The sequence below is a fragment of the Thermobia domestica genome, chromosome 8, assembly GCF_964235325.1.
Source record: "Thermobia domestica chromosome 8, izTheDome1.hap1.1, whole genome shotgun sequence".
NCBI lineage: Eukaryota > Metazoa > Arthropoda > Insecta > Zygentoma > Lepismatidae > Thermobia > Thermobia domestica.
Window position 1 is genome coordinate 35,898,281 of NC_137461.1, and position 14,970 is coordinate 35,913,250.

Sequence of the window (14,970 nt, forward strand, 5' to 3'; positions counted from 1 at the left end):
TGATACTACTGAATTCCGTATGAGGAACAAACTTTCAGTTTTGAGCACTATTTTTGTGAAAAATACTTTATTTATTCCTATATATTGCATATCAGGCAAATCCCTATATATTTGTCTTTTGATTGGTACCACAGTTTTGGATATAGACATATGCATTTCAAAGTAAAACATGAAACAATTTCGTAATATGTAAAATGCCACCCTCTTGGTTTGTGAGGTGGCGCCTCCCACTTCAGGCGACGTTTTTTTCGGAACTTCTTGCAGTCTGGATAAGTCTTGACAGAGTTACCAACGCACAGTTTTATTCAGCTAGTGTTTTAGAAATGGGTCGTACGCGGCGATGTCCTTCCAGAAGTAGGAAGAGAAATAAGCATTCTAAGGCTATTCGTTTATCTTGGATAAAAAGGCGTAAAATAGAAGATAGCTCCAAGTGTGACACTTCTGTTTGTGTATCTTTGGAAGAAACAAGTGGAAGTTCTATGGAGGTTCCAATTGCAAGGGATGAATCAAATGATAAAGAAAGGTGAGATTTATTTTACTTTCCATCCTGATTATTAATTACTTTGAACCAACATAAAATGATTCTTTTATAAAATTGTTATCATTCTATCTAAATGTATACAGGGAAAGAACATTGTAAATCCAGTTTTATTGATTTTATACCAAAACTCATTTTTGTACTCTGACTGAGCGTGTTCTTTACGCATATAGCTGCTTTTAACATCCAATTTACAGAGGAATGATCAAAATTTTTTACCACTTTGAGTAGTCCAAAACATCGTGTGCAACGCATACTTTTACGGTTGGGTGCAATCTCAAAATCGAAGAAAAAAAATGTACTTACCATGTTCTTTCCCTGTACCCTTCACATGTTTCACTAATCTTTTAGTGGATTATTATAATATTGCTAGGTGTATTATTTTTTTTAAAATACAATTACGTGAATCATTTGCGTGTTTAATTTTATACAGCGATACATATAATAATAGTATTATGCGCAATGTTATATATGAAGGGCTTGGAACAATATGCCACATTTAAAAAAAAAAATCACTATTTTTAGGACCTTGCATATCTTACGACCTGCAGTAGTCGATTTGGCTTTAAAGAAGTGGGGGAACACTCTCTATGTATTAATATAAAATGCTCTAATACATTGAATAACAAAATTATTTTGTAAGATTCCGGGGTAACGCGTTCCAGAACGAAATAAAGTAGGGGAACGGATATTTGATTTTCTGGTAAATGGAGAACGACGTTCTCCGTATTTCCTCCAAATCGACCACTGATAACCCGTTGATCTTGACAAGTTTGCAAAAATCGAAATTAGGATCAGTAGATATAGTAAGTATTCTTGTTTAAATTACTTTTTTATGATGCAATGGCAAATTTCACTTTTCTCTCGGATCATAAATATATATTAGTTTAGAGTCCCTTGTCAGCAGCGAGGCTATATGAAACATGGACCTACTGGTTAACATGGAATCCGAACCACAACCGTTCTATGCTCTCCCTTCGGGACTCGAACCCAGGACCCCTTGCAGAGAAGCGCACGTGCTAGCCACTAGACCAGCGACATATATATATATATATATATATATATATATATATATATATATATATATATATATATATATATATATTGCATCTTATGTCTGAATATTATGTGTTTGTATATGTAGGTATTTTAGGAAATGTATTCTACCTTATTTATTAAGTGTTTACTTTTATTGGTTCAATAATATATATACCCTAATACACTTGCCATCTTCTTTGATACTGTTTAGAATTCACCTGAATTAGATGCTTTACAAAAACTTGTTATAATATACAGCTAAAATAAAAAATAGGAATTAATTTAACTGACAACATATAGAATTACAATAAGGATTAAACGATTATTTTACTTTAGGACTATTAATATTTCAGACTTGAAGAAATGTACTTTACTCGACTCATTCTATCACACATTTTATAGTGGTTTACTGCTAAAATATGTACACTTCGAGGAAAATCACCTGCTAAATTGTTCATTGTAACTGAAGGTTTAGAGGAAAAAGTAATTATATATATATATATATATATATATATATATATATATATATATATATATATATATATATATATATATACAGTGGCGGATCCAGGATATGATCAAGGGAGGGGCTAAACCATAATTTGTCGTTTTATCCAGTGTAAAGCAGAATTGAAGCCCATTTTATCCAATGTAAACCTGAGCGTCAAGGGGGGGGGGCTATAGCCCCTTAGCCTCCCTTTGGATCCGCCCTTATATATATATATATATATATATATATATATATATATATATATATATATATATATATATATATATATATATACATTGTTCACTAACTTAAAAGGCTTTTTTTTTCGTGTGATTTATTTCTCTCATTTAATTTCAACAATACATATTTTCTTTATGTATCGAAATGTTACTTTAAAAAAAAAAGTCTGAAATTCAAACTTTAAATCTATACGTAATTTATTAGTGGAAAGCTATTTAAAAAATCATGCTTAATTTACAGATTATTCCTACTAAATAATTTTTAGAAATCCTTGGTCAACTCACACCTGAAGGGGACTCAGCCTCCTACAACAACATTCAGTTGTTTGTTTACATCAAAGATTCCGGCAGCGTGATTTTCGCCCTCAACTTTTTTTTTTTTCGTCGTGGCTTTTGCTCCATATGATTTTCTACTCTTGGTTATTCCCCGAAAAGTCATGAAACCGAGTCTAAAATTGCACTGTTTTAATCTATCTAAATTGCAAACCAAAGAACAAAACCAGTTTCACATTTGAACTTCATATAAAAGTTACTTTTTTGGTTTTAATTTTCGAGCGACAATAGGAGATAATATAATAGTCATAGAGAAGAAAATCTAATTCAAATGTTTAAAAAGATAAACACATTTCGCAGTCCTACATACAGGAAAAAAGTAATTTTTGACCATCTGTCCTTCAATTATTCACCCTATTCATATAAGCCATATCGTTCAACATATAAGCACTAAATTTCTATAAATTTCATTTTCATTTCTATAATTTATTATTATTATTATTATTATTATTATTATTATTATTATTATTATTATTATTATTATTATTATTATTATATGTCATTTCAGCTCTGACACTGAGTCTCTACCATCTCTTGTAGTGGAGCCCGAAACAGAGATTGTTAGTCGCAATGACTTTCCAAATGGCTACCGAATTGTAAATTTGGGACACATTCTCAAGTGGTCCATAAAGCTCCAAGAAAACCACAGAAAGATATGTGTCTTAGGAAAAATGGATTTTCATAGAGAGAGACGTTCAGGACTAGTGTCTTACCTCTATTTCAAGTGCCGCGTGTGCAAACGCGAAGTATGTCACTCTACAGAGGAGGAACAACAGTCGAAAAGATCTGTAATCAATACTGCAGCTGTTTGGGGTACTGTTTCCATTGGAAGTGGGTATTCTCATCTAGAGGAATTTCTCAGTATTATGGATATCCCATGTATGAGCTTCAAACTTTTTAACAAGATTGAACAAGATCTGGAACCGGTAAGTAATAATTGACAAATCCGTTTGATCTTAAAAAAAAAAAAAAAAAAAAAAAAAAAAAAAAAAAAAACTGACAAATATACTTTCCTACTTATCAACAATATCACAAGTTGCTAATATAATAGTTGTATTGATATAGTTCTGAATAGAAGATTTTATCATAATAGCACTTGCGGAATGAAAGTAATCTTAGTTACAAGCAGGCCCGCAACCAGCCATAGAAGTCTGGGGGTGCCATAAACATGTTAGGGGGGCCCAAGTCTTAAAATAATTGTTACAAATATATAAATTCATGATTTTTTGTGTTAATATAGTATATGATGCATTGAGATCTGCGAGCCATGAAAAATTTAGGGAGGTCTGGCCCCTTGCCCCCTTCTAGTTGCTGACCTGGTTACAAGGGCAACGTAGTAGTTTCAATTGCCAAAAATGTGGAAAATTCGAAAACGTAAATTAATCGTTAAAAAAAGAAAAAGAAAAAACACATAAAGCACATAAATCGGTGATTTCAGCTTTGATAGCGATCAAATATGACGGATTTATAATAAATTACTTTTGCTTTTGAGAAAATCTTTTTTTTTCTGCACCGCGACTAAGAAAGGCGGTAATGATGAAATAAGCGATAATGGTGGAATGAAGGAAGTGGAAGGAAATTAGAGAACTCCAAAGAAAACACTTACGCGGTGTTTGTCCACCATAAAGTCCACATTGGTGGGACCGAGATCGAAGCAGGGTCCGTTCCACCACTGAACTAACGCGATCTCATAAGAAAAAATATATAAATGGGTCTCCCAAGCGGCTAATTTTGAATTGTAAATAAATTAATGACAAATAAATTTATCACCACTTCATATTGAACGGGGGAGTGTGAAAGAAAGCATAAATTCGCCGCCTAACTGCGAATATTTGAGTCGTGGTGGATGGTAGAGCTTTCACCTGGTACGTGGGTTTCCTGATTTGACCCCATCTCGCGCCAAACGGACAGATATCACTGTGTGCGTTTACTTGGGGGGTTCTTTTCTTTCGTCCACTTTCTTCATTCAACCATTTCATTCATTATCATCATCAGCGTCTCCTTCAGGATCGGTGCATAAATTTCATATCTAAATGCGAATGCAGGATAAATTTGGGTTAAACAAAATGGGGTCAACATGGGCAGCTGTTGAAGGGTTGGGTGTAGTAAGATTTTTGAACTCACCACATTTTTAATTTTGCAATTTCAACTCAAAATAATGGAAAAAAGATGTTATAAATGGTTCAATAATATATTAACAAGCAAATTTTATTACAATTAACGTACGTAGTTAAAATCTACTTATTTTCAATCGCTGACTCCATTGGAGAAAATGATAAAATAACTTTAATCACAAGGAAATTGAGCGAGCGAGACCTTGATGTGAGGAGTTCGGCGCTTATATATATATATATATATATATATATATATAAAGCCAGTATATGCATCTGACCCACAAAACCGGGTTCCTAATGGTTAAAATACTAACCTAACCTATCTATTTGGAGAAGTATCAAAGTTGAGACTTTGATTTAGGGGTTTTTGATTACGTTTTCGGAGTTTGCACCACTCTGCGACCCAAGCGTAGTCTCGCTATGATCCTCAGCTTCCGTAACCCGCCATATAACGAATTGTGGATCACACTCGTTTTGCTGCTCTCGTGGAATTTTCATATTGATGTTGTCAAGAATACTTTATGGTGTGTGTGATGAGATGGTTGCGCACCGGAGCCATACGAGACTTTAATCTGTAAATTAACGTGAAATCCAAACCATTGATCTTTCACGAAATATTACCCTAATCTCCCACACAGCAAGCGAGAACGCTATTTGGCCACAAGGAAATAGTTTTAGAAACCTTTCTGCAACAAATCTTCCGGTATTTCGACTGTAATTCAGCACTCTTGCAGGGGTGCGGGGCCGTAGGCTAACCAAACATTGATGATTTTATGTTTATGAGATGCGAGATCGGAGAGTGAGCATATGTGGGATTCAAGAAGTGAAGCCTCAGTCGCTATCTACATTTTATACAAAGTAAAATTCAAACTGATATTTTCTGAACGCTGCTAGTCTTTGCAATGCATACCAGACAAAGCATGCAGAGACAAATAATAACTATTTATCCGTATAGTTTCTGCACAATCATAGAGAAACTGAGTCACATTCTCGATGACTAGGAAAATTTATCTTGTTCGTTATTGATATCACTCAAATGTAAATGGGTAAATGGGTAATGAGATTTGTAATGAATCAAAATTAGAACAAAATAACGATATGCCATGTTTTCTAAAACAATGTATATCTTTTATAGGTGTGGACAGATTCTCTTTGGAGTCAGATGAAAGAAGCTGGAGAGGAAGAAAGAAGATTAGCATTTGAAAAGGGCCATGTAGATCCAGATGGTATACCACGGATAACTGTATACGTGGACGGAGGGTGGAGCAAAAGAAGTTATGGACATGGATACAATGCAGCTTCTGGAGTGGTGAGTATAATTATACAAATTTAATGACTTATATAGGAAGGAATTAAAAACTAAACCATATAGAAGTCAAAATAAAAAATTAGGACAATACATAGGATTTGTGACGTAGAGTACCACTAAGGAATGATTTTTGGAAATGCGACAGGGATAGAATGAAAATGGTGTCTGAAATATTTTAATAAAATGGAATTATTTCCGAATCTCGTGACGTTAGATACCTTAAATTTGATATTTGCATTTCTCATTGAAAATCATTTGACATGTTTTTAGCGTTTTGTGATGTTTTAATTAGATGGGACGAAGAGGAGGGAAGAAAAGGAAAATGGCGAAAGGGAAAGGAAAATAGGAAGGGGAGAAAAGGAAAATGCAATGGGAGTTGCAATTCGTATCTTGCCAATATCTCGGAAACTCTGACGGTTAGAAACATAGAATTTCGTATTTGGACTTTTCATTTAAAATAATGTAGCACGTATTTCAGTGCCTTTTTTTTAATATGGCCCAGAAGGGAAGAAAAATGGACGTGGATTATAATTACTATAATAAGATGTTCACTCCGGGTTAGAGACTTGAAATTTGGTATTGGGATTTCCCATTTAAAATAAATTAACACATGTTTCAGCATTTTTTGATATTTTAGTGAAAGTAGAAGAAAAGAGCTACATTGTAATTCTTATAATAAGATGTCGATATCTTGGAATCTTTGAAGGATAGGAACATGGATGTGGTATTTATACTTTTCAATGAAGATTATTAGATACTTATTAAGCGTTTTTATGTACACCGGTGTATATCCTAGAAGGAAAGAAAAGAGGCGGGAAGAAAAGATGTTCAAATCTCGGAACCCCGGCATGTTAGAGACATGAAACTTGGAATTTGAACAAAAATTCGGGAAATGTGCAGGTGTATGATATGAAGAGCAAATGTAGGGGATCTGAGCAGTAGCGTAACTAAAGGCTTGGGGGCCCTCCCGCAGACAGCGTGGAGTGAGCCCCCTTCCCTACTTCCCACTTCACGATTTCGGGGCCCCTGATGGCTTGAGGCCCCCCGCAATACAGGGTCTACGGGGCCCTTATTTACGCCCCTGGATCTGAGGGCGAAGCCCCCGCGTACTGAACCTGACTCAACCTGCAAACCTGGGTTGGAGCTAATCCTTTGACAACTTTAACTGAAATTCAATATGCTTGCAGGATTATGAGGTACGATGCCATAGGTCGAGTAAACGCCTAATGAGATGCGAGGCCGTACACGGAGCGATTTTCCGGATCTGAAATGAAATTCGGTGTGCTTGCAAGTTTATCAGATGCAAGGCCGTTGGCCGATCAAAAGGGATAAGGGAGGTTGTGGGCGAAGCCCCAAATGAAATTAAATATGGTTCTAGGTTCATGAACTGAGAGGCCGTAAACCGAGCAAACTAGGAGATCTAGGGGTGAAGCCGACGAATATTTTGTCTATATATTCAACTAACCACATTCTTTTTAAAATAATGTTTGTAAGTTGTAATTTCACCCTACCAATCATTGTGAAGATGGGAAATGAATTGTTTTGTTTGCTATCCACGTTCTATTTGGGGTGACCCTCCCTGCTGGTCTAATGGCTATTATGCGCGACTTTGGTGAACGGGATCCCGTGTTCGATTCCCAGTGGGAGTGCATTGAACGATAATCTTCGGATTTCAGGAGTTGTATATCTACGTCTCATGTAGCCTCGCTGCTCAAAGGAACGCTAAACATAAAATCAAAAGTTCAACTTGGCATTCTTTTATGAGCACAAGTAATATAATTTTTGTTAGTATACATTCTGTGGAGATTGGAAACACCTTCCGCCAACAACAGGCTTTCAATAGTTTCCGCTTCCACTCCTGGCTGTGTGAATTTTTCGCGAAATACGTATGTTCATATGAAACACCCAAATAAGCTCCGAAACATTCCTGAAAGCTTTCACAGATGAATGGATATTATTTTTCTTCTGAAGCAGAAATAGTCTTTTGTGAAGGTCACTGCAAATAGGGGTGGGGGTTTATTGACCACGAAAGAGAAGATTGAAGAGCTGTTCCCATTTGCAGCCTTCCTTCTGCGAACTCGATATTATCTCATTGCCAGAAGCAACAGCTGAAGTGAAGGGATGAAATTTTATAACCACAATACCTTTTCCTTTTCCAGTACATTGTTTGTACTAGCAGATTTACAATTTAGACTAGCGGCAATTATCTTAGCCAAGATTCCAAACACCTCCTTCCCCAACTGGGATAGATGGGGGAAAAAAAAGACAATCTCTTGTTTCTGACCCTGCCGGCACGAACTATTTTTATACTCTTACATCTCGACCGTTACAATAGCTGTCATATTCCATCGTCTAGTTTATTCCAGGAATTACAATCTTACTCCTAGCAGGTCACTTACAATAATACGTACAACATACAGTACTACACATTATACGCCGCGTTCCCTGTTTCCATTGTGATAAACAGCCCGAAAGATTTCAGAGTAGTGGCACACACACAAAACTTGCGTAGGGATATGTACAGTTCGTCGGTAATCATTCGAGAAAGTGAAAGAGCAGTTAGAAACGTCCATTCGCAATATTTGAAGTACCGATGTTCTATTCAATTTAGCAGAAAGCCTGCTCTGTTTCTTGTGCAGAGGTACAGGAAAGAACAACGCTACATATGTTCCCTTCGCACAAAAAAAAAAAAAAAAAAAAAAAAGGCGAGAGAGAGAGAATCCAGTTTCGTTGCGATTTTATGGTCAACTTCCTGGCCTGAGCTTTGTCTGCTGAAGCGGTTAAAATCCAAAGAGAAAAGTGTCATTTATAATAACATAAATGTTCAATCTGTGGTCAAAAATAGGCCGGTTTTCAATATTCAATAAATATTTGACATCCTGAAACAAATGAAATTTCAATACTTTATAAATATTATTTCACGATTCCTTGCTCTTAGGGATGTTTTTCCATTTTACCATTGATTTTTAGTTATTTTTTTATTTACTAAGTTTTCCACATTTATTTTTCTGTCATAAACCTTTTGCATGAAACGAACAGTGTAAGCATGAAAAAAAGTTTGTAGTAAGGAACATAATATATTACGGGGAAAGGGTATCATGATTTTACAGAGGCTTACGAGAGGCATCCCAAGTAAAGCATCCCAATACAATTAAAGTAAATAAAAACTACAACACAACTACAGAAAGAACTGAAAAAGCACCAGCAGAACAAGAAAACTTCCAGTCTTGTGGTTGCATGCTGCTTTACCCTATAGATCATTATAAAAGTATTCATGTACTCTGTGTCTAGTCTGGCATATGTTCCATAGAACGATTGTGGACTGAGTGAATATGCAACCGCAATGCTGCCTTTTCAGAACCTCCTATTATTATTATTACTATTATTATTATTATTATTATTATTATTAGTAGTAGTAGTAGTAGTAGTAGTAGCAGTAGTAGTAGTAGTAGTAGTAGTAGTAGTAGTAGTAGTATTTTAAATACCGTGATCTCAGCCTGTTTCAATATATTTCCGCATCTTTTCATATAATGTATAAAACGAACCTTTCACATGACGCACTGTCAACAATGGATGGATCCAAATCTTTCTAGTACTGCTTTGTTTCCTTTTTCTTCGCCGTACGTACATCAAGGCAAGGAGATGTCGTTTGTTTATTGCTGGACTCATGTTCTATTATTCACGTTCAAATTCTAACTACTTCTTGGCACCGGCATTACCGGGATGTGTGGGCAAAGCAGCGCCGGATCCGGTTTTGCCGGCCGCGTGTGCAAAGCATCCTCGGTTCCGGTTCCGGCATTGTCGGTACTGGGCCAGCATTGCCGTGGACGTGTGCAAACGCTCTAAGTTCTACACTGTGTTTTGTTAAAATTGAATACGTTTTACGTTTTATCGTGCATAATGTTGCTAATACTTAAATTTTACTTACATTGTTGTATATATTATCTTTTCCAGGCATGTATTATTGGTCAAGAAACTAACAAGCTATTATTTTTGGGAGTGAGAAACAAATATTGTTCAGTGTGCGCTGCAGCGTCATCAAGAAATAAAAAACCAAGCGACCATCGATGCTACCGCAACTGGTCATCCTCATCTTCGTCGATGGAAGCTGACATAATCGTAGACGGCTTTTGCAAGAGCCAAGAAATGCATACGCTTCGCTACAAACGATTTGTGGCAGATGGCGACTCCAGCGTTCACTCCAGGATAATCGAAAAGGTGCCGTATGGACGTCAAGTCACGAAAGTTGAATGCGCAAATCATTGTGTGCGGAATTATACATGTGCGCTCCACAAGCTGCGTATGCAAAATAGTTTTCCCTTGCAAGCCAGAACAATTTTGCGAGATAGAATTCCACGTCTAACCGCTGCTGCTCGGGGAGCTATATCCTATAATGCAAAACAGAAGTGTTCAGTGCAGGATCTTAGAGATGACCTGCGAAATGGTCCATCGCACGTATTTGGGAACCACGAGAAGTGCAAACAGTACTTTTGTACAAAGAAAGAAGATAGAAACTTAGTTCCAGATTTAGAAAAGGCCGGATTGTATTACCACATTATGGCTGCTGTAGACCAGTTAATAAGAAAGGCAGACCGATTAGTTCCAAACGAAACAACTAATCGGGTTGAGCTGTATATGAGCCTTCTGTCAAAGTTCAATGCTGGTAAGAGGCTTAATTTGACAAATCGCGGTGCCTTCCAGCGCCGATGCTATGTTACAGGACTATCATATAACAAAAAAGCAACATGGCACCGTAGTCCTTGGAAATCTGTGATAGAAAATAGTCCTGGAATGTATTTCAGGAGATTTATGAACAAGAGAAGCCGCAAGCGTTCTCACTCCCGTTCACGACGAGTAAGAAGAAAATTAGAACTTCCACCAGAAAAGGACAGAGATTATGGGCCGAACGCGGATAAACCACCGCTGTCTCCGACTTCGCTTCAATCAGCCTGTGAAGCCGAGCTCAAAACATACGACGTAAGTTTTCATTTCTTAAACCATATTAAATTATTTGAATTTTTTTTAAAGTTTACTTTAAGTTCGTTTTATCATTTATTTTATACCTTTAATAGCACTGAAATTTGAAACAATATTTTTGGAATATTTATTTTATACTCAATATTGAAATTGCATTATTGTTTGATTTCTAATACTTATAAAATAGTAAAAAGGCCTATTTCTTACCGCCCATTGCATGTTTATTGAATACTGAAATTATGTTACTATGAATACTTATTCAAAAAAACAAACAAAATAATAATAATAATAAAGCATAAATATTTTTTTTCTTAAATATCCATTGAATAACAAGCATAAAAAGTGTAAATATTTCATATTAGTGATTCAATGAATGTTTGAAAAGTAATGTTTAAAAAAAATTTATGCTATACTATTTTTTTATTTTTTATGAATTTTTGGTTTAATAAATACTCATGTAATATAATTTTAATATTCAATAAATACGCAATGGGCGGTCAAAAATAGGCCTTTTTAAAAATTCTATAAATTCAAAACAATGAAATTTTAATATTTTATAAACTGTTTTCAACAAATGATTCACCGTTTCAAGAAAGAATAATAGGCCCACTTATTTCTCTCCACTAAAACTAGAACTGGTACAAATTTATATTACTTCAGGTTTCAATTGAATTTTTGTGGAGCCAAAATTATAATTGCGCATAAATCAAAAACGGAAGTAGATAGCGAATAGCAGCTTTCGTTAACTGATTTAGCATCTTACTATGTCAATCCTTTTTAAGCCAAAACTGGAAGTGGTAGGTATTTACTACTACTTCCGGCTAAACTTGATTTTTATAAGCCAAAACGGTAAGAGATATCGAAAAGTGGTTTCCGGGAATCGATTCAATCTCGAATTTGTTTGATTTTGCTTTGAATTTGCATAGTTTGTAAGTCTGCCATAGTTTCACACTGTGAAACGAAACTAACTTATTATTATTATTATTATTATTATTGTTATTATTATTATTATTATTATTATTATTATTATTATTATTATTATTATTATTATTATTATTATTAGGTTACAACAGAACAGAGAACAAAGATAGAAGTTTCTTCTAGAGGACAGCACGGTAACTTAGTTTACGAGGAGCAGCGTCGTAACAGACTAACAGCGTCTATGTTTGGTAGGGTAATTAAGCGTAAAGATAACACCGCCTGTCATTCATTGGTAAAGGATGTACTTTACAAAAGAAATGTATGTACACCAGCCATGGAATATGGGAGGAATTATGAACATGTGGCTCTCCGAAGGCTTGCGGCTGAGAAAGGCTGGACAATACAAAAGAGAGGACTGTACATAGATCTCACACACGGATTTTTGGCCGCTAGTCCTGATGGTAAGAACATTTTTTCATTAGTAAATCTTTCCGAATGAAAATTATTTTTATTTATTTTCTGTATACAACCATCTCGTACTTAGAAACCTGCCCCATACTTTTCATGTCGGAAATAGATGAGATAAAGCCTACTATCAATTTACTTCACTTCAATGCGTGGACATGGGAGAACTAAGAACCTATAGATATAGGTTATTTACTCTAAAGTATTTTGTGTACTTTCAGTATCGATTCCAGTATTGGATTCAACAGTAGCCCATATGAACAAATACAATTTACCTGACATGTATTTATTAATATTATCTACTATAGTCGGTTCAAAGAAAAAATGAGAAATGTTGCTTTTGTTGAAAATTTTTTCCAAATATAATGTGCGTTTTACTTCTTTTAAAAAATCGAATGTTATTTTTTCTATATAAAATTGAATAATTAAGTACAATAAATTTTGAATTCACAACGCGGTCGCTCCTTCGCCATTATAACCCTGACCAAAGGTTTTTCCTGTTTGATGGGCTATCGTCCTATCCTATAAAATTTCTGGTGGATTTTGTTCTCTGAAGTTTTGTTCGTAGTTTCGTTTTTTATGGCTCCGTTTCTTTGTAAATTTTTGATATTGATATTTAAAAAGTTTAGGAAAGCAAAAATTACTGCTTTTATAATAAAAACTAGAAGCAAAAGTTACAGCTGCTGTAAAATATTCGTAATTCTGATTTCCGTTTATTCGTAGCCGACTGAGGGGCCTGTAAGTAGCAGTATATGTGCAATGCGAAAAAATGATAACGAATTTATTTAGGGAGGGCCTTGAGCCCAATAGCTCCCCTAAATATGTCCCTGGAAGGAACAGTTAGGTGGCCTAACTTACGCCTTTCAGAAAATGTTAACCAGTTTACTATTCCTGTTTATCATGACTGTTTTCCAGAGGTTCCCAACCGTATTTACCCGGCGCCTTCCTTCGTAAATATTGTTTTTCCTGAATAAACTTCAACGTTTACAAGGCGATTTTTATGATACGCGTAGTTATACTTATACAACAAATAATTTAGTATTCCATTCTTCAATAACACACATTGACTTACGTATGTGATTGTGTGCAAACGTTCACACCCAGTTCTCGTACCAATATGACTTCAAATAGTTATGATTTTGGAACTGCAAGGGAAAATATTGCCCATAATTTGTAATTCACGAGAGTTTAATTTGATTGAAGATTTGCAGTTTGCCTTTAGTTATGTCTTTTCTCCTGAACCAGTGTCGAACAAATTTTACTTTTTGACTAAATTTGAAATAGGGAGGATACTAATTTTTCATATGCAACACCTTAATCGTCACAAAGTAATAATTAATATTATAATTGGTATTATCTGCATATTTACAGGGTATGTAGTTGAAGAGAATGCACTAGTGGAAGTCAAGTGCGTTCCTTCCCTTAGGAACAAAGATATTCAAGAAGAAATAAGAAAGAGGAAAGGGACATTTTTCTTACTTGTCCAGCCGGATGGAAGCTTGAAACTAAAACAAAATAGTGATTACTACTACCAAATTCAGGGACAGCTGAACATTGCCGAACTAAATAAATGCTATTTGGTAGTGTATATTGACGACAAAACACCTCTGTATATTGAAAAGGTAGTAAGGAATGAAGATTTATGGAAGAATATTATGCTTCCTAAACTCTGTCGTTTTTTTAAACAATGCATGCTACCAGAGATTGTCGATCCGTTAATCCCACGTGGAATGAAATGTAGAGATCCCGACTACATAGTGAAAGCCCAGGAGGAAATCCAGAGAAGAAAGGAAAGCAAAGAAAATAGTACAAATAAAAAAGGGAAAAAGTGAGAAAGGCAAAGTATGTTTTACATGTTTGGAACGACCTATTCTCAAACATTACTATTTGTAATTCCAACAAGTATTCTTCTTCTTCTTTATATTATTATTATTTGTATCCCTATATTGTGCTGTTTTGTTGTTACAGTAAATGTAAACATTATTTTTTTTATCAATATCGTCAGTGTGTGTTCAATATATGTATTTATGTTGTCATTATTATTATTATTATTATTATTATTATTATTATTATTATTATTATTATTATTATTATTATTATTATTATTATTATTATTATTATTATTTTGAAATGTTCCTTTAATAATTTAGTTCTCGTAATATTTTGGACATTTTTAAAAGCAAGATAACGCACTAAGTAAAGAACTGTAGCGACTAAAGACTCCAAAGTTTAAAAAAAGGGTAGTGGCTCTACAGATAGTTACAAAGTCACGTGGCATTCTAATAAATCCATAAAATATATAGCTACATATAGCCATTACAAACAACAAACACTTGCAACCTTGATTGATTTTGGAACATACCATAGCGGGTTTGATGCTATTCTCGTTGGCTTTGCTCTTTCTAGCGTCCACCTGCATAGAACAGTCCTGCTTTACGTACAACATAATTAATAATTTTCAAGACAAATGTGTTTAAAATAATAATAATAATAATGTTAGTAATAACGTTCTGAAAACGTAATAGATTTCGTGGAACAAAATTGTC

General features: G+C 34.8%; 1 protein-coding gene across 1 annotated transcript; it reads left to right on the forward strand.

The window, feature by feature from the left end:
• The first annotated feature begins 281 nt into the window (after positions 1–281).
• LOC145692083 (uncharacterized) lies at positions 282–14,257 on the forward strand. The gene is made up of 6 exons (XM_081767376.1): positions 282–523; positions 3,147–3,564; positions 5,888–6,061; positions 10,016–11,038; positions 12,102–12,420; positions 13,796–14,257. Exons 1-6 carry the CDS (start codon positions 324–326, stop codon positions 14,254–14,256), a joined length of 2,595 nt encoding a protein of 864 aa, XP_081623502.1. The 5' UTR covers positions 282–323; the 3' UTR covers position 14,257.
• Positions 14,258–14,970: the final 713 nt, after the last annotated feature.